Source organism: Eublepharis macularius, chromosome 6 (assembly GCF_028583425.1).
Source record: "Eublepharis macularius isolate TG4126 chromosome 6, MPM_Emac_v1.0, whole genome shotgun sequence".
Lineage (NCBI taxonomy): Eukaryota > Metazoa > Chordata > Lepidosauria > Squamata > Eublepharidae > Eublepharis > Eublepharis macularius.
Genome location: NC_072795.1, coordinates 22,100,863 through 22,119,920, shown reverse-complemented (window position 1 = coordinate 22,119,920; position 19,058 = coordinate 22,100,863). Strand labels below are relative to the sequence as shown.

General features: G+C 45.1%; 1 protein-coding gene across 1 annotated transcript in view; it reads right to left on the bottom strand.

The window, feature by feature from the left end:
- Positions 1 to 19,058, bottom strand: part of PLD1 (phospholipase D1) — a 174,170-nt gene that overhangs the window by 8,702 nt on the left and 146,410 nt on the right. Inside the window, exons 22-24 of the mRNA XM_054982555.1 lie at positions 13,483 to 13,532; positions 12,534 to 12,668; positions 3,257 to 3,410 (exon numbers count right to left, since the gene is read on the bottom strand). Of these exons, the coding sequence (XP_054838530.1) occupies positions 3,257 to 3,410; positions 12,534 to 12,668; positions 13,483 to 13,532 (339 nt within the window). The remainder of the gene's footprint in view (positions 1 to 3,256; positions 3,411 to 12,533; positions 12,669 to 13,482; positions 13,533 to 19,058) is intronic.

Here is a 19,058-nt window from a genome sequence, read left to right as displayed (position 1 = left end):
TGTACTCATGCAGACTCCATACTCATGAGTTCGTGCTCATTCTCCCTCTATTTGCATTGACTTTGACAAATGTGATGTCATCTGTAGAGGGCTTGTATGCGGCCCTAATTCAGATCAGAGTTGTGATGCTATTAGCTGTCGAAAGGACAATTTAAAAAGACAGGCACTTCCATTGCCTGTCTTTTTTCTGTAAGGGGGCTAATAACAGGGCAGTTTAGATCAATGAAATTACGCAGAGGGTGAATGGATTAATACCATTTTCCTTGGGCAATGCAACCACAAATCCAAAAAGAAGCCCCACACAGTTGCAACGGACCTTTAAACAGTACTGGGAATATCGGACCATGGAAATCCTATCATTTCAACTAGCTTGGCTCACAGATAAGTAGTTGAATAGGATGAGAATTGCCTGCAGTACAGCATAGGTATAGATCCTGGCAACAAGAAGTTCTGAAGATCGTTTCACACATGATCTTTTTGTGCTCACAGGGCTGTAGGAAAAAAACTTATACACACCATTATGTATGAATGTGGCATGTGGGTCTATTTGGCACACAAAATGGAAGTCGATTTTTACATAAGCACATGGTAGATTTTTACACACGCACATTTTTTTTCTTATGATCTGGTAGAGAAAAAATGTGTGAAGTGGCCTAGAAATACCGTTTCCAATTCCCACAGAAGTGCCCACAGCACTTGATAAACTTACAGCGTGACCCCTCTGCCTGATTGCCACCATTTGCTCTGCAGAATATTCTGCCAGCTTTGACTGTTTTTTCCCTTCTTCCTCTTTTTTCTCAGTTTTAAAAAAAGCATCCAGATGGAACAGAGGGAAAAGGGTTTTTTCCCCTCCCACGAGAAAATAGCTGCACTAGACCAGATAGATTCTCTGATTGAACAAATTCCTACTGAAACAAAAGACAACGCCACCTCCGATCAATGACGGAGAGTGGCAGTTAAGTGCTTCCAGCAGCGTGGCATTTGTTCTGTTCCGACTGCAAAAGAGGTCAACCCTAAATAAAAGAAGTTTAAAATAGTGGATAGTAAAGAAAAAGAGGAAAAATCTCTTTGCAAAAGCAACACTTGGGGACTAAATTCAGGCGACAGAACTGCTCTACCGCAGAGGCCTTCCCTTACTTTTTCACTGTGTCCACAACGTCGGGCTACCTACTTACAGCGGAGTCACCTGTGTTGGCTTCCCTCATTTTATGAGACTCACATCATCTATCCGTCCGTCCATCTATCATATTTATATCTCATCCTTCCTCCAACAAATCGAGGGGGATAGGAACAGTTGTCTTCTGTTTTATTGTCACTCACAACATGCCTTTGAACTAAGGAGTCCCCAATATGGTGCCAGTGGGTGCCATGGCACATGCCGACACCTTTCCTGGTGCCCACTAAGAGTTCTTAAAAAGGGGGGGGCACTTTGCCCAGCAAGTCTTCTGATTGGCCTGTGAAGATTTTATTGGCTGTGTAGATTTTTATTTAAAAAAATGTTTTGGCAGCAGCTGGTACCACAGCATACGGATTTTCATTGTATAACTGAAAGTAAGCTGCAGCAGTCGTTTTGTGGCTGGCTCTGCCTTCTGTGGCAGCCATTTTGTGGCTGCATCCACCACCCTGTCAGAATTCCAAAGGTCCACACAGGGTCAAAAAGGTCCTTGAGATGGTTATACCAAGAGAGGGTGACTGGTTCAAGGTTACCCAGTGAGCGCCACAACTGTGTTTCTCCAATCGTGGGCCAGCACTGCTAATCACTGCACACCACTTCTATATCCTGCAGTGGATATGTTTAAAAAGCCAAACAAGGTCATACCAGGTATGAAGTTGCCAAAATTTTGTTTCGTGTACATCACACTGTCTTACAGGGGCTTCCATAATTTATTTGAAATATTCATATCCTGCTTTTCCAACAAAGATCCTCAAAGCAGTTAACTATGTTTTAAAATAATATTAAAAAACAGATACCAAAATAATGTAAATGGGCTTTCTCTGTGGTGGAACTGCCTGCCTGAGGAGGTCAGGAGAGGCCACACTCTCCTGGCTTTCTGCAAACAATGCAAAACCGAATTATTCAAAAAGTTTTTTTTACTCAGATAGAAGGGCTCTATTGTAGGAGGGGTGGTCTCAGATGCTTCGCTAGTGAGTTAGGACTCGAGACTCCACCACTATGTTGCACTGGATTCCTGCTAATGCTAAATCTTTGTAAACTTGTACCTGTTTACCCTTTGGCATTGTTTATGGAAATGTTCTTGATACTGACTGTACTAATCTCACACTGTGTAATCCGCCTTGAGTCTCAGTGAGAAAGGCGGACTATAAATGACATAAATAAAATAAAAAATGAACTAAAATTGTAATAAAATTATATCGTAACAGACAGCTAATTTAATTACTTTAATTACTTTACTAATACAGGGAGGACACTAACTTGGATGGCCCAGGCTAGCCCAATCTCATCAGACCTTAGAAGCTAAGCATGGTTGTCCCTGGTTAGTACTTGGATGGGAAACCACCAAGGAAGTCCAGGATCAGAGGTAAGCAATGGCAAACTGTTTCTGTTTATCTTTTGCCTTGAAAACTCTACTACATTGCCATAAATTGGCTCTGACTTGATGGAACTTTCCACCACCAATAAAGGGAGAAGAGTCAGTTTGGACAAGATTCAAAACTGATGTGTTTTCACAGCTTGTTTGGAAAACCAGAGCAGATAGCCCAGTGTTGTGAGACTGCTCCTTCAAAAGCCCTCTCATGCATCCCATTTAATTGGAAGATGGAAAGCAGACCCATACAAGTGCCTCAGATGCTGATCTGAAAGGTCACGCAGGGAGATACAGGAGGGACAAGATTACCTAGCCCCAAGAGCTCCAAGTTGTATTGGAGTTACCTAAAATAACGGTGATAAATGATAATAAACCACCAGTGTAGTCTAGTGGGCTGGAATTGGATGGGGTGCACTGCAAATCCCCCTTATAATGCTCACTGCGTGGTCTTTTGGCAAGACACAAGGCTATTTAGCCTAGCCTAGCCTACCGTACAGTGTTCTTATGAAGATAAAATGGGATTACCCGGTGCTCCTTGGATGGAGAGTGAAGACCCAAATGTGATTGTTAAATAGTCAGAGAGATCAGTTCAACAGTTTAAGGCACCTCGCTGCATGTTTATTGGAGTGTCTTAGTTCTAATACTGCCGCCCAAAGGTTGAGTGAAGAACACTCGTGTCCTTTGAACAAAGCAGTTTTCGCCACTGGTACCTAAAGCACTGAAGGCGGAGAGACTGAGCAAATCTTCCAGCTTTATATTCCTGCCCATCCATCATGGAAGGAACGGTATCGGTATCCTGTACAAGGACGGCCATTTCACTGTCTCGCTTCCCAAGCATGCTACGATCGTTGATGTTAGCGGAGCCTGTTAAAAAGTATGAGAGACACATTAACGTTGCAAATAGGCCCTTCACAATGACTCAAAGGACCATAGCAATTCCGATACAAACACAGCTTAACTGTAGTCTACAGTGGCACAAATGATTGATATGCAATCAATTGTGATCTTGGATTAGAAAAAGATACATTCCAAACCGTACCGTAGGAATAAATTAATCTACCACTGTGAAATGTGAATTAAAAAAAATTAAATTCAAATCTTGTGGGCTGCAAATAGCAGGGCAAGATCTAGGTTTGCCGGCGCCCAGGGCAACCCTAGTCCAGCTTTGCACGCACGTGCGTGCTCCCGGCACGGTGTGATGATGTCATTTTGGTGACGTCATCACACGGGGTGCCGGAGGCAGCGTGCAGGGCTGGGAAGCTGCCCGCGCCATTCGCTTCTCCGCAGGCGAATGGCGTGGGCGGCCTCGCAGCCCCCCGCGCTGCCTTTCGCCTGCCCCGCGGGACAGGGGGCGGCTGGCTTGCTGCGCACCCCCTGTCCTGCAGGGCAGGCAAAAGGCAGCGTGGGGGGCTGTGAGGCCGCCCGTGCCATGCGCCTGCCCCGCAGGACAGGGGGCAGCCGGCTGCCCCCTCTCCTGTGGGGCAGGCGAATGGTGAGGGCGGCCGCGCTGCCCTTTGCCTGCCCTGCAGGACAGGGGGTTGCTGCCCCGTCCCGCGAGGCAGGCGAAAGGCAGAGCGGGGGGCTGCAAGGCTGCCCATGCTGTCACCTGCGTGCTCCGGCAGCTGCTCCCGGAGCCCCCTCCCTGGTGGTGCCAGGGGCAGACTACCCCCCCTGCCCCCCTCGATCCGGCCCTAGCGAATAGAATAGGCATATGGGAAGGACGGGCATGGCTCAGCGGTAGAGCATCTGCTTGGCATGCAGAAGGTCCTATGTTCAATTCCTGGCATCTCCAGTTTAAAAAAGGATCAGGTTGTAGGTGTTGTGAAATAGCTACCCCTGAAACGCTGAAGAGCTGCTGCTAGTCTAAGTAGTCAATGCTGACCTTGATGGACACATGGTCTGATTCAGTATAAAGATGCTTCATGTGCTCAAATATCTGTGAAGAACGTGGGTGGGGGAAGGGGGGAGATTAGATGTAGGGACACAGAGAAGACCAGGCAATCCTTGCAAAAGAATTGTACTGAATGAAGAAATTCACCTACTGGAAGTCCTCCGCAAACGTCATCGAGTTGGCAATATTTGAGCCAGAAGGCAAATAGCTTTGTAGCCTATTTTTATCGATAGCATGAACTATATATTTTGTTTTCTTTATTTATACCCCATCTTTCTCCCCAATGAGGACCCAAGGTGGCTTACATAATTCTCCTCTCCTCCCATTTATCCCTATGACAACCCTGTGAGGTAGGTTAGGCTGAGAACGTGTCACTGGCACTCAGTAAGCTTCCATGGCAGAGTGGGGATTTAAATATGGCTCTTCCAGATTGACACATTAACCACTACATCATGCTGTCTAGTAACTTGATCTTTTTTTGTTTTGCTTTCCCAGGAGCTTCTCCTTTTCCTGAATGTTTTAAGGTGTTCTACAACTACTGGCATGATTGTAACCATGCACATTCTTTGTATACGGCATATTAAGGGAAACAGTCACTTGCAAATGTATTCATATGAAATAATATATTGCATTATTCCTGATTCCCATTGACAGCAGGGACAGATGTCAGTTTAAATCTGTTATTTGGCTATTTAGTAATTTCATTACAGATTTGTAGTAGGAAAAGTCATATTATAACTTAATGCTGGAATTACCAGAGTGTTGTCCACAGATGGCAAGCAGCAAGAACGAGGAAATCTCCCATGAATCTCCAAATAGCCTTTGAAATTGTGAGGGACTCAGCTCCAAGTCTGACAGATTCAATGGAACCTGTTTTTGTGCTTGTCTGGATCCCAGCTTTCAGAATGCCAGGATGTGGTATCAAACATGACCCTTCTGTTCAAGTAGATTTCTAGTCTGCACGGTAGCAAAGACGCTTGAAATTATGAAGGGACTACAAAATACTTCCTGGTGCAAGAGAACAAAAAAGATGAGAGACCTCGAAAAGTGTGCTACCACGTGTTTGGACTGGCTCTGTTTCAGGGGCACTTTGATTTCATTTCAAGACAGCTAAAATGATCTTCCATATTGTTTGGATGGGTTACCTCTCCCCCTCATTCCTATGCTGGTGTCTTTTTTCCTTCCTTTCCTTTGCCGTGTACAACAGACAGATGTGGAACTTCTATGTATTTTGGTCTCCATCACACCTTCTCTCTATCCTTCCTTACCCCTGAGAGCTACAGATACCATGGTGGGAAGGAGCACTCCATGGACAGCGAAGGCTCCATCCTACCACCTTCATTAAGAACTTCATTGCCTGCCTCCAGCCTCAAGTGACAAACTTTGCTAGCAGGTGTCTAAGAGCAGGCTGCATTATCACGGCTGGTTTGTGAAAACTCTGGAACGGATCGATATAAATGCCTTGTGAACATTATCCATTTCTTTCTCATTAGGGAAACAACTGAAGCTGGTAAAGGCTGACAGTTGTTAAGATGAAGATTTGTTAAGACAGCCTTTCCGTCAAAGGCACCTCCTAATACAAAGAGTCGAAAATCCATAAAAAACAGCCAATATCACAGCAGAGAGAAAGGGTGGGTGGGGGGATACCTCATTCTTCAATGCATTTAAATTAAAAAAAAATAGAGCTTAATATCTTGGGTTCTCCAAGCTGTTCCCCCCGAATGCTGTAATGGCACAGAAGGCGCGAAATAAGTTAAGGCTGGCTTTGCTTAATATTTTGGCAGTTAAGTTGACACTGGTGAAATATTATGCATACTTGTTTGTGGGTGGGTTGCGGGGGAGGGGGGGACTGGAGGTGTCCTTATGATTTGTGTACCCCTGTGGCCCTCATTAGAACTGCTGGACTCCATGGGGCCCCTTCCATGACTGTGCTATCTTTTGAGGCCTGTGTGTTTGTTACACAGGCTCTTGGATTGTATGTGGCTTGGAGCGGGCTTGCTTCTTCCCCTTCTCTGCTGCCCAGTGCTAATGCCTAGTCAAGGGAGGTCCTGCGATTTTCTGAATAGGGAATCTCCAGTCCTGATCTTCTCCTCATGTGGAGAGGAGCAGGTACCAAACCCCCCAATGAACAGGTCCTTTGGTGAACGGAGAGAGCTCCAGACATTGTGGGCACAACTCTAAGCACGCCTACTTGGAAGTAAATCCCATTTTATTCAATGGAACTTATCTCCTGGACAGAGGATTATAGCCTATGCGTTGTGTCCCAGATTCCATTTGCTTCCGACAGTTACTCAAATGTAAAGGAATCTTCCATAAAGGAGTCTCAGTGAGGCTCTGCCCCAAAGATCTCACGCTAGCCTCAAGTTGAGCCTAAGGAAGAATATTTTGCATATCTCTCAGAAAAGTTGATATCTGACTGCCGCTATGAGGTTGGGAGTTCAGATATCACAAACAAGGAATCAGATCCATAGCTCTCTCATATTGCCATTGGTTCAAGACCCCTTGATCCCCAATCAGATCATAGCAGAGAAGACAGGCAGAGGGTGCCACCACAAAATGGCTGCCATCAGGGGCAATCACAAAATGGCTGCCATACAGTGCTGGGGCCAATCACAAAATGTTGGACAGTTCAAAGCTAAGAATCTTACTACAATGGAGGCAGCTATTTCTGTACACGTGCTTCCTATACACACAACAGTCATTCCTGTTGCATTCTTCTGCAGCACATCCTGCTCTAGGGTTCCTAGCCTGCCCCCAGGAAATCCCCTGCCCCCAGCCACTACCCATCTGAACAGCAGGAGGAAATGGACAGGAAATGGGGGAGGAAGGCCAGGAGATAGGCTGGGGGCATAGGCAAGTCCTTAACTGATGGCATCATTTCTGGTACAACCCAGAAGCAACAGGTCGTGTTACGGCCAATTCAGTAAAAATCACCCCAAAGTGTTTTGGGGCTGATTTTTACAGAATCGGCCCTTGCATGACCCATTGTTTCCAGGTTGTGCCAGAAATGATATCATTTGCTGGCAAACTGGGTATACCCATACACTTTGTCACCCCCTGGCCTCTGTACCCCCTTCCTCCGTTTTTAGGTGGGGGGGACCTGGCAACCCTATCCTCTTTCAATGAAGCAAGACAACGCCAGGAATGACTCTTTGCTTTGAGGAAGAAGTATTTTGTGGAAGAAGTAAGTGAACACCAAACTCATAATAAGCCTTACGTTGGGGCATTGCAGTTGTGGGCCCTCACAACATTGCTGAAATAGGAGTTATGATGCCTGAAGCTGAAATGTATCAAACAGAAACTACTTTATCTTGGCTAATGGCTTGTGCTAGCCCTATAGGATATACAAAGAAAGCTGTTCTTTCCACGATGCCTGGTCTTCAAGAACTAATGTGTTATTTTATTGTATTTTGTTGCCACATGTGTTTTGCCTGCTGAGCAAGTCAGATAAATAGCAAAATATTAAATAAGAATATAAATATTAACAATTAATTATATAAATACAAATAAATATATACGTCTTGTTACATTAAAACACCATCTTGGGACACTGAATTACACAAAGCCCAGGGAGGCCAGGCCTGGGCTGATATAGTCTGTTAATGTCATTTCAGAAATAATACAGAAATTTTGTTCTCAATGAATTATGAGATTGAATGTATGGCATGGAGTGGTGAAGGAAGAGAAATGATGAGAGTTTATTTTTAGAAAATATTTATATTCCATCTTTCCTCATGGTCCAGGGAAGCTTACAAATCATAATTAAAAGCAGGGCTTTTTTCAGGGGGAACGCGGGGCAACGGAGTTCCGGAACCTCTTGAAAATGGTCACATGGCTGGTGGCCCCGCCCCCTGATCTCCAGACAGAGGGGAGCTTAGATGGCCCTCCACGCCGCTGGAGATCAGGGGGCAGGGCCACCAGCTGTGTGACCATTTTTGCCAAGGGCAACCCACTGAGTTCCACCACCTCTTTTCCCAGAAAAAAAGCCCTGATTAAAAGTACCATAATATTCTGTACTGGGCTCAGAGGGTTCTTAGGCAACATGGCTACCTGATCACCCTCAGCAGTCCTAATGGAAAAGCGCTTCCTGAAATGTAAACAAATCTGTGTCCATTTCTTGTTCTGGGAATAAAGAAGCTAAATGAGTTAAATGTGCCCTTTGCAACCTCTGCAAGGAGAGAGAAACAGGAAGATAGATGGCTTATTCTTGACATATTTTTCCACCCCAATCCCTTGGAAAAGCAGCTGATGGAGCACACATGTCAGCATGAGGCGTCCAAATTTCACAACATGTTCTGTTCTCTGAGGAGCAGATGACAAGTCGCTGAAGTTTCAAGGCTGAGCCCAAGTCAGATATGAGCCTTAATGGCAAGAGACAAATGGGAACTTCTCTGTCAATCAGTTTTGGCATTCTTCTTTTGCCTACTATGGAAAACTGTCTCGCCTACAGTAATAAAACCAGGGGGTATAATTTAAACGAAGAGGTCCACTTTTCTTTTTCCTGACATGCCTTGAATGCATGCAGCACAAGTGGAAATTCAACAAGTTAGATGGTGAAACTGAACTGAGGAGCTACCAAGGAGAAAACCAGGCCTACTAGCTGGGAATCTGTTTAAGGCTACATGTCCACTGGCTAAGACCCCCCAAATCCCCTACCCTCACCACAAAATAATAATAATTTTAAAAAACCAGCCCAGACTTGTCAATGAGCCTAGAACCAAAGTTCAGTCACAGAGATTCCAGCCACATGGTCAGTGTAGAACTTTTGGGAAATTACTGTGCGATCCTAAGAAGAGTTACTCTAGTCTAAGCCCATTAAAATCAATGAGTTTAGACTGGAGTAATTCTTCTTAGGACTGCACTGTTAGTAGAAGATTCTAATTAATTCCAGTTTCTTCAGTGACTTCCCATGTCCTAAACAGCTCCCAGATGGATGGAAACTCCTATATAAACATAGCCGGGGTCAGCTATGTAATAATAATATTATTAATCCTTTCGATTTATATAGGATCTTCAAGTGTTCATGCTGTCTCTCAGGCACTGTTTCAGTAATCCTGGAGAGAAAGAGGCCAGGATTAGTGGTACATAACTTCTGGGTATGTGTCACAGTTCAGCCCTAAGGAGAATTGAAAGCTTCCCAGTCCATTGAAGTCAATGGGCTTAGAAGGGCGTGACTCTTCTTAGGATTGTGCTGTCATTATGGTGATTAGGAAGCATGGGTATAGGAAAGAGGTGTGTGTAAAGAGAGAATGAATGGGTGCAAGAGACAGCACTAAAAATTTTACTTAAGTTTCCACTCCATTTATTTCTTTGGATTCTGGTAGACAAACATTTTCTATAACCAGCATCTTTGGGCAGGATGTTTTCTTAAACCGTGAATAATTTCCCCCCCTGTAAGTCCATTTACACTGAAGAAAACTGGGAAGACACTACTCAAAATACTGGTTCCTTAATTTATATACAGCGCTTTGTCCTGAGCAGGAGGTGGATGAACTTTACCATGGTGTTATGGGAACAGACCGGCAAATTATGAATAACATGAAGAACTTGCAGTGCGTGTGTGTGTGTGCGTGTGTGTGTGTGTGTGTGAGAGAGAGAGAGAGAGAGAGGGAGGGAGGGAGGGAGGGTGGATGGGAGGGTGGGTGTGGTTCTTTCCCAAGAATACTGAACTCATTCACACAAGTTTTTCAGGGGAGGAGAAAGCGTGGAGGCAAGCAGAGACGCAGAGTTACCAACCTCAAGTAGAGACCTGGAGTTTGCCCAGAATTACTAGTGATCTCCATAGCAGAGATTAGTATTTCTAGAAGAAATGGCAACTTTGGAGGGTGGACTTTATGGCATCATAGCCTCACTGAGCCCCAAGAACTCTACCCTCCCTACCACTCCAGAATCTCCAGAATTTCCCAAGCCAAAGTAGGCAACCCTGACAGAGAAGCTTTCTACCAGGGCTGTTTCCACACGGCTTACCTGTGCACGTAACGTCCCGGCAGATCGTGCAAAAAACGCGGAAGATCGCGTTTCCTCACGCAAATCTCGCGCGAGGAAACGCGATCTTCCGCGTTTTTTGCACGATCTGCCGGGACGTTACGCACACAGGTAAGCCATGTGGAAACAGCCCTGCTTGGCCACTTGGTGTTGCAACCTAGAGATGGGCACGAATCGAATTATGAACCAAAGTTTATCATGAACTGGGCCAGTTCGTTTGCAAACCAGCAGTGCGTGCGAGCTCATTTCTCACAAACCATGACAAATTTTAGCCCAGCTCATTTGGTTCATATTTTGGTTAGTCACTGCAGACAGCTTGGTGCCAATCAATCAGTTTCCTAGGCAACAGGAGGAGATGGGCTCCGTGCAGACCTTTGGCTGACTCGGAAGTGACATTTTCATGAACCGAGTGAACTGGTTCGCGAACTAGGGCAAGTTTGTGAAACTCGATGAACCGCTAACCACAGGGTTCAGAATTTTCCTGGTTCATGCCCATCTCTACTGCCACCACATCAGCCATGAAGTGAATGGGGCTGGGGCAAGAGAAGGAATAGGAGGACGGGTTCATTTATTTTATTTTTACACAATTTATACCCCCCTTCTGTTCTCACAAGGGCCACCAAAGCGGCTAACAAATTAAACTATACATAATAAAATCACAGAATTCATTAAAACCAACAGAAAAAAAAATCTGTAAAAATAAATAAAACCAGGGCTAAAATACATATAAAAGAACACTGGGCAAGAAGGATCACCGAGGGAACACCAAACAAAACCCCAAAAGTCTGTTGCTGGCAGAAATTGGCAACAGAAGGGGCCAGATGAATCTCCCTGGGGAGGCAGTCCCCGAGTTTTGACAATTCTTTTCTGTCCTGGAGACACAGAAAGCGAGTCCCAGGAGAACCGAGGGCTGCAATACTCAGGTTGTGAGGGGCTGACAGTGCAATCCTAAGAACACTTTCCTGGGAGAAAGCCCAACTGAACAGGCCTGAGAAGGATTCTGAGTAGACCTGCTTCGGATTGTTCTCCGAAGCTCGAAGGTGCGGAAAATAGAAACCACAGCAGAGTCTCTTGAAAAGAGCCATGGAGGGTAAGCTCTCTCTCTCTCTCTCTCTCTCTCTCTCTCTCTCTTCCGTTTGCCCAGGAGACATGTAGAATGGGCAATAAGAGAAAGAGCCCACCAACCATGGCTCGTTCCTATTTGTAAAACTGTGCTGGGTGGAAAGCAGAGGCAAAGTCTCTTCTGCCTCTGTGCACACACACACTGGAAGCCTTTTTCCCTTTCCTCAAACCATTCTGAAGGTGAGTGTAGTCACATGTTAAACTCGAGTTGAGCTGGAGTTTTCCCAATCACCCAGGCGGTTTAGCACAAGTACAACCAGATGCTGATGTCTGTAATGCTTTGGGGAGTTTGAAAACCAATTCTTAACCAAGTTTTCTTGCACTCATTAGTTCTGACTTCTGGTTGCTTAAAACCTGAGCTCCGCTTCTGGTTGCATTTTTCATGTTGACTGAGGTCTACAACTAAACAATTATGCTAATTTTAGAACAGAAATAAACTACAGATGAACACCAGATGAACTCAGCTTCGGAACAATGAGTTTTATGCAACTCTTCCACAACTATTATTTTAAAAAATGACACATAGCTGAGAGACTTCACATTGCCCACTTAACAGATGCACAATAAACTGCTCATATCAAGTTTAAGATGCTGCATTGTCTCAGTAGGCAACTTCAGGTAGGCAGCCACATTGGACTGCAGTAGAACAGCAGGATTTGAGTCCAGTGGCACCTTAGACACCAACAAAACTTTCAGGGTGTCTGATTTTGCAAGTCAAAGCCCCCTTCTTCAGATGGGTATCTTTTGGTATCTGAAGAAGGGAGATTGACGCTTGAAAGCTTCTACCCTGAAAGTCTTGCATTTCTAAGGTGCCGCTGGACTCAAATCCTGCTCTTCAACAGCCAGTGAAAACTTCCTAATTGCTGGTATTCTGGTGTTGCAGATCCTAGGATTGGGCTCTAAGAAACCTGCAGAGAGATTTTAATTGAGATCCTTGTTCATTTAAAAAACCTGCCCCCACACCTTTATTTACCCAATTCCATACTCACCGATGATGACTGTGTTGTCATCGACAATCATCAGCTTGCTGTGAACGTAGATCAGTTCAGTGACGAGCTTCCCTTCTAGCTCAGCATGGGTTCGCAGCCCACAGAACGAAATGTAGTTAATCCACTGGTCTCCAACTGAAGGATGCCATGGGGGGAAGAGGGCGAGATAAGTGTTAGCAACACCTACAATGCGTGCAGTACAGCAGATCGCTTGACTTCTAAATCTTGAGTCATTGGGGCCCGTTACCCTACCTCTTAAGACAGCGTAAAGCAAAAGACTGTCACGAACAGCTATCTATTTTCCATTTTCCTTTTCTGCCCTCCACTGTTTCTGGATGTGAAATTCTGTCACTTTGGGTCTTAGCTAGACTTGGGGTGGCTCATGTATTCAGCTCCTCACATTGATTAAACTAGCATCATTGCTGCTACCATTTTTGAATGACCAAAGAATTGCATACTGTAACGGGTGTGTATTTATTTTGTTCTTGGGTGCATGTCACTCTTGCCTTGCAGCTATTGTACAAGCAAAAGCAAAAGGAAATAATAAACAGAAGTTGTCAAGGTTCCCCATAAACTATCTATCAGCAATTGAATACTCTCTTCATCCCATTTGTAACACTATTCCATGTGGTACAATCTATGGGACCTTCTCACCACAATGGGGAAAAAAAGTAAAAGGGGAAAAGGGGGGTGGGGTTGAGTTGCAACTAAAGGAATGCCAAAAACTACAGCTTTATTCAGCTTTGTCAGACAGCCAGATGTTGTTTTGCCAGTTTGTTTTCTTTATTTTGAAGATCTCCTTGACATAACGGAGGCCTCCTGCGCTACTGGTTATACAATCCTGCAATTACGCCGTATGAACGTGTGTTTTTATAGCACATCAATCAAAGTTTAGTGTCCTCGAGGCCCAACAGTGAGTGGCACACGGAGAGCAAAGCAAAGCACTTACTCTCTGCTTTCAGCTGTCCAAGGATCGAATTATCTCCTCTGCACATGGTCCTAGAAGAATTAAGACCACAATTAAACCCACAAAACAGGAGCATGTAAATGGGATTGCAGGGAGCGTGCTAATTAAAAAAAAATCACCATTCATATATAAAATCTTTTCAATGCCCGGAGTATCCATGCAAGAGGGAGATAGTGAGATGCAGAAAAATGTCTGGAGTTCTTCATTGGTGATGTGTGGAAGCAGAAGCACATTTCTACTTTATATTATATGGATCTCCCCCATAAGGATCAGCAACTGGGCAAACTTTGACCCTCTGAGAAAGCTCAGGCCAGCAGCGTCAACCCAGCATTCTCCGTGCCATCCTCAGACCATAAAATGAATTGTTATCTAGGCTCCTACCAGGGTTACTATTTATTTACTTCATTTCTACCCTTCCTTCGTTGCCAATGGGGACTCCAAGTAGCTACGTTTTGTCCTCACAACAGTCCTGTGAGGTAGGTTAGGCTGTGTGTGTATAATAATAATGTTTGATTTATATACTGCCCATTTATATACTTAACATCCACTCAGAGTGGTTCACAAAGTATGTTATTATCCCTACAACAACAATCACCCTGTGAGGTGGGTGGGGCTGAGAGAGCTCTGAGAGAGCTGTGACTGATCCAAGGTCACCCAGCTGGCTTCAAATGGAGGAGTGAAGAATCACATCCAGTTCTCCATATTAAGAGTCCCACCGCTCTTAACCACTACATCAGTGAGCTTCCATAGCAGAGCAGGCTTCAAACCTGCCTCCCCTTGATCATGGTCTTACATTCTAATCGCTACACCATGCTGGCTCTCCCACAGGTTGTTACACAAACTGCAGCTGGAGATCTATTACCTAAAACTGGAATCCCTCAGAAACCTCCTTCCCTGCCCTTTCTGTGAAAATAATAGCAATAACATTTCATTTATATACCTCTCTTCTAGACCAATTCGCGCCCATTCAGAGCAGTGAACAAAGTGGGTGTTATTATCCCCACAAAGCAGCCGGGGAGCTGGGGCTGAGAGGAGTGGCTTACCCAAGACCACCTGCTGAGCTCATGGCAGTAGTGAGATCTGAACCAGCAAAGTGCTGCATCGCAGCCCTACTACTTAACCGCTGTGCGCTACATCAACTCCCACAACGAAACGTGATGACAAACATGGGGATGTGACCAACATGCCAGTTCTGTGCTGAGCTATCCCTCTGTTCCCCCACCTATAGTTATGGAAATGCATGACTAAAGAAAACAGACAATGTGATGATGTCATGTGTCTCCATAACCATGTATTATGGATGTAGGAGAAGGAACTCAGCTTGTAGCTGCCCTTTTCAGTGGTAACACTGTGCTCAACACTGCATTTCAGTCCAGTCTTAGAATCCCATGGAACGGGAAAAGATGGTCACCATTGGCAAGGGTTTTGTAGCTTGAACTCAGCGCCTGAGGGGAGGACCCTGCACCTCAGAACACACAAGGTAGTAAAGAGCAGGCGGTGTGCCACATCAACTCTATGAAGCCTCAGGACTGACCAGTCCTGGTATGAATATTAGGGGTCTAGCCTTGTGCCGTTTCTGTGACAGCAGAATTCTATTTCTGCATGCTGAGTTTCAGGGTCCGGTTTCAGACCCTGCCTCTGTCCAACCTCCTGCACAGTGCAGGAAATTCAGCTACCTCCTCCCCACACTCCCAAGTGTCCTCAGTTCCATGACCAGAAGATGGCAAAACACTGTTAGGATCCCTAGCCAAACTGGCTTGGGTACAATTGCTTCCGGACCCCGAAGTGATGATTGGCATGTAAGAAGGGGCCACGTGAGCTAAGCACTGATGTAACCCTTCCTGCCCTCCCTCTTATGATCTGCCTAGGTTCACAGAATCAGCACTGCTGTCAGATGGCCATCTAGCCCCTGCTTTAAAACCTCCAAAGAAGTCTATGAATTAGGAAGTGTCTGGTTTGAATGTCAAAAGCCAAGTCAAGATGAGCAACCAGTGGGAGTGCTGCAAGTTGGAAGATGGTGTGTGTATGTGGGGGGGGGGCACTGCTGCAAGCCTGACAACATCACTTCCTGTTTCTAGAGCAGATAGCTCTAGGAATTGCCAGGAACTCTATAGTAAAACCACAGTTTCTAGCAATTTCTAGAGCTACTTGCCATCACTTCTGGGCTTTCCCTGGAAGTGACATTGTAACACCTGCAATGGTGCCTTTTTAACCCCTCCAAACCACTTAAAGTGGCAGCAAGCAATGAGAGCTCTGAGTGAAGAATCTTTTTCTCCCACTGGGGCTTGGCAGCCCTACCAGTCCCATGAATTCACTAGGTAGCTTTTAGCAAGGCCTAATCTCTCATTCCACCCCAAGAATATGAGAATAATAAGAATTACTTATCTTTTAATAAAGCAGCATGCCTTGACCTAGATAGCCCAGGTGAGCCTGATCTTGTCAGATCTTAGAAGATAAGCAGGGTCAGCCTTGGTTAATAACTGGATGGGAGACCTCTCATGAAGACTAGGGTGGCAGAGGCAGGCAATGGCAAACCACCTCTGTTAGTTTCCTGCCATGAAAACTCCACCAGGGGTCGCCATAAGTCAGCTGTGACTTGAGAGCACTCTCCACCACCAATAAGGCAGGGTATATACTTTGAGCTCTCAAAAATGTTATAAAATGTATTATTTTTACTACAGGATCAGGTGAAAAGAGGGACCAAGGTGATAATCTGCTGTCAGCCTCACCTACCTCACAGAGTTGTGAGGATAAACTGGAAGGATGCAATGCCACATATGCTGCTCTGGGCTTCTTATTGGAAGGATGAGATAAAAATAGGACAGGTAGCTTCCAGAGGTCACTGAGGAGGTGGGTGGGTGGGCGAGGTAGTTGTGAATTTCCTTCATTGTTCAGGGGGTTGGACTAGATGACCCTGGAGGTCCCTTCCAACTCTATGATTCTATATAGGGCGGGTGAGTTTCAAGAACTGTCAGTGAGCAAGTTTTATACATGAGTCATTCCTACAACATATTCATATACCGCAGACATTGCTTGTGGGAGGCATGCTACAGCTGCCAAATTACATGATGCGTGAATCAGCCGTAACACATACATTGAAAAGGAAAATGCCCTTTGGAGAATTAATATTAGTTTCTTTATAAAAAAAATGCTTCCATTCTTTAAAGTGTGCTTTTGTATTTTTTGCATTTTATAAATGAGAGACACTCAACAGAACACCGGAAAGCAGAATGAAGCTTTAATTAGAAAACCAAGGATCAAATTTGCCTTGTGAGATTTTCTTGGCTTGGCACAATACAATACATTGTGCTCCCTCTGCTGGCTACTCGAAAGTAATCTCCAGCAGAATCAATCTTGATTTCAACTGGGAATAGTAGACACAGAAGAGGCCTGTAGAATGTTTTTGAGGCCAAAGGGTGGAGAGGTACACACACCTACATGTCAAAGCTCTTTAAAATGTTTTAGCGACTAATTTTAAATTGTCACTACTTCTGTTTTAAAATCAAAGTTATGTTTTTAACTCCATTTAACTCCCTATCCTCTTAAGAATTTTTGCCCCTCCAGGTCTTCCATGTCTGCCCAAAATGCCTGATATGAGGGGCACATGAGAGCCAGTTTGGTGTAGTGGCTAAGAGCAGTGGGACTCTAATCTGGAGAGCCGGGTTTGATTCCCCACTCCTCCGCTTGAAGACAGTTGGGTGACCTTGGGTCAGTCACCGCTCTCTGGAGCTTTCTCAGCCCCGCCCACCTCATAAGGTGATTATTGTTGTGGGGTTAATAACAACATACTTTGTGTAAACCACACTGAGTGGGTGCTAAGTTGTCCTGAAGGGCAGTATATAAATCAAATGTTGTTGTTGTTGTTGTTGTTATTATTATGTTGTTGTTGTTATAGAGACCATACTGATGCTAAGCACATCTTGGGCTGGTCAGTCACTGGATAGGAAGAAAATGGAATCTTGCAACCTTAGGTTCCCCTGGAAGCAGAGGAGAATAAGAACAGCTTGCTCAGCTGGGTGGGAACTCAGCGGAATAAGCAACAAACAACAGTGATATAAGCAGACCCTGAAGTGAGGCAGCTGCCACAGTACAGACCGTCTTATGAGGCCCACTCCTGCGGCTTTCTCATGCTTGACACCCCTGCTGCCTGCCCATGGTGCCTTCCGACCCCATCTCAATACGCACACACCCGACATGGAAAACTGTTTTTGAAACAAATGCAAGTTTCAAACCTGGTTTGTGATATAACACGTGAGCCTGCTGCTTCCTGACAAGCAGCTGATAAATCCCAGGGAAAGCATTAGCCCAAAGCTGTACTTAAAAGTATAGGGGAACAAGAGCATCATCAGCGCAAAAGGGATTTTGTTGTATGTATTAAATGCATGCTTTGTATAATGGGAGACAAAACAAAACTTTGTGTCATAAACACTTAACTTACTGTGACTGAAAGTGTGAGGGAAGAAAGGAGAACAGGAAATATTTGTTGGGGGCCATGCTACTGCCTGAAGCCATCTGCTAAAACCTGCTGGTTTATTTCTGAGGGTTTAAGAACACGAGAAGAGCCCTGCTGGATCCAACCAGTGGTCCACCTAGGATCCCTGTTCCCCACAGGGGCCACCAAGCAGAGTACAGAGGCCTTCCCCAATGTTACCCCCAATCTTTGGCGGCCAAGCAAGGCGTGGTGGCATCCTCATGTTCCACCACAGGGATGCTGCTGCCATTTCAAATGGATTTAATAAAGCTGAGATTGGCCCGATCGTTCGTGGCCAGGCCTGTAGTGTGGGAAGCTGATGTGCTTTGGCTCTCCCCCTCATGCCTTTTCAAGTGCTGAAATGGCCACACAGGCATGGGTTTTAGAGGTTTACTGCCTCCTTTCAGAGGTTTGCTCTTTGCTCACCATGGTTAATAGCCACTGATGGACCTCTCCTCCATTAATCTGTCTAACCCCTTTTTAAATACACCTATGTTCGTGGCCATCACTATCAACAGTTTGGTGTAGGAGAGCCAGTTTGATGTAATGGTTAAGAGAGCAGGACTCTAATCTGGAGAACTGGGTTTGATTCCCCGCTCCTCTGCATGAAGCCAGCTGGGTGACCTTGGGTCAGTCACAGCTTCTCGGAGCTCTCAGCCTCACCCACCTCACGGGGTGATTATTGTTGTGGGGATAATAATAACATACTTTGTGTAAACCACACTGAATGGGTGTTGTCTGAAGGGCAGTACATAATTTGAATGTTGTTTTTGTTGTTGTTCTTATTAAAATTCACAGCAAATTCCACAATTTAATTATTCATTGACTAATTTCCTTCTGTCGAAGGCTTTCACGGCCGGAGAACGATGGTTGTTGTGGGTTTTCCGGGCTGTATTGCCGTGGTCTTGGCATTGTAGTTCTAAACCTCTAAACCTTCTAAACCTCTAAAACTACAATGCCAAGACCACGGCAATACAGCCCAGAAAACCCACAACAACCATAATTTCCTTCTGTCTGTCCAACTTCATTGGGTGCTCCTAGTATTCTTGGGGGTGGGGGGAGAAAACTCCCTCTATCTACTTTCTTC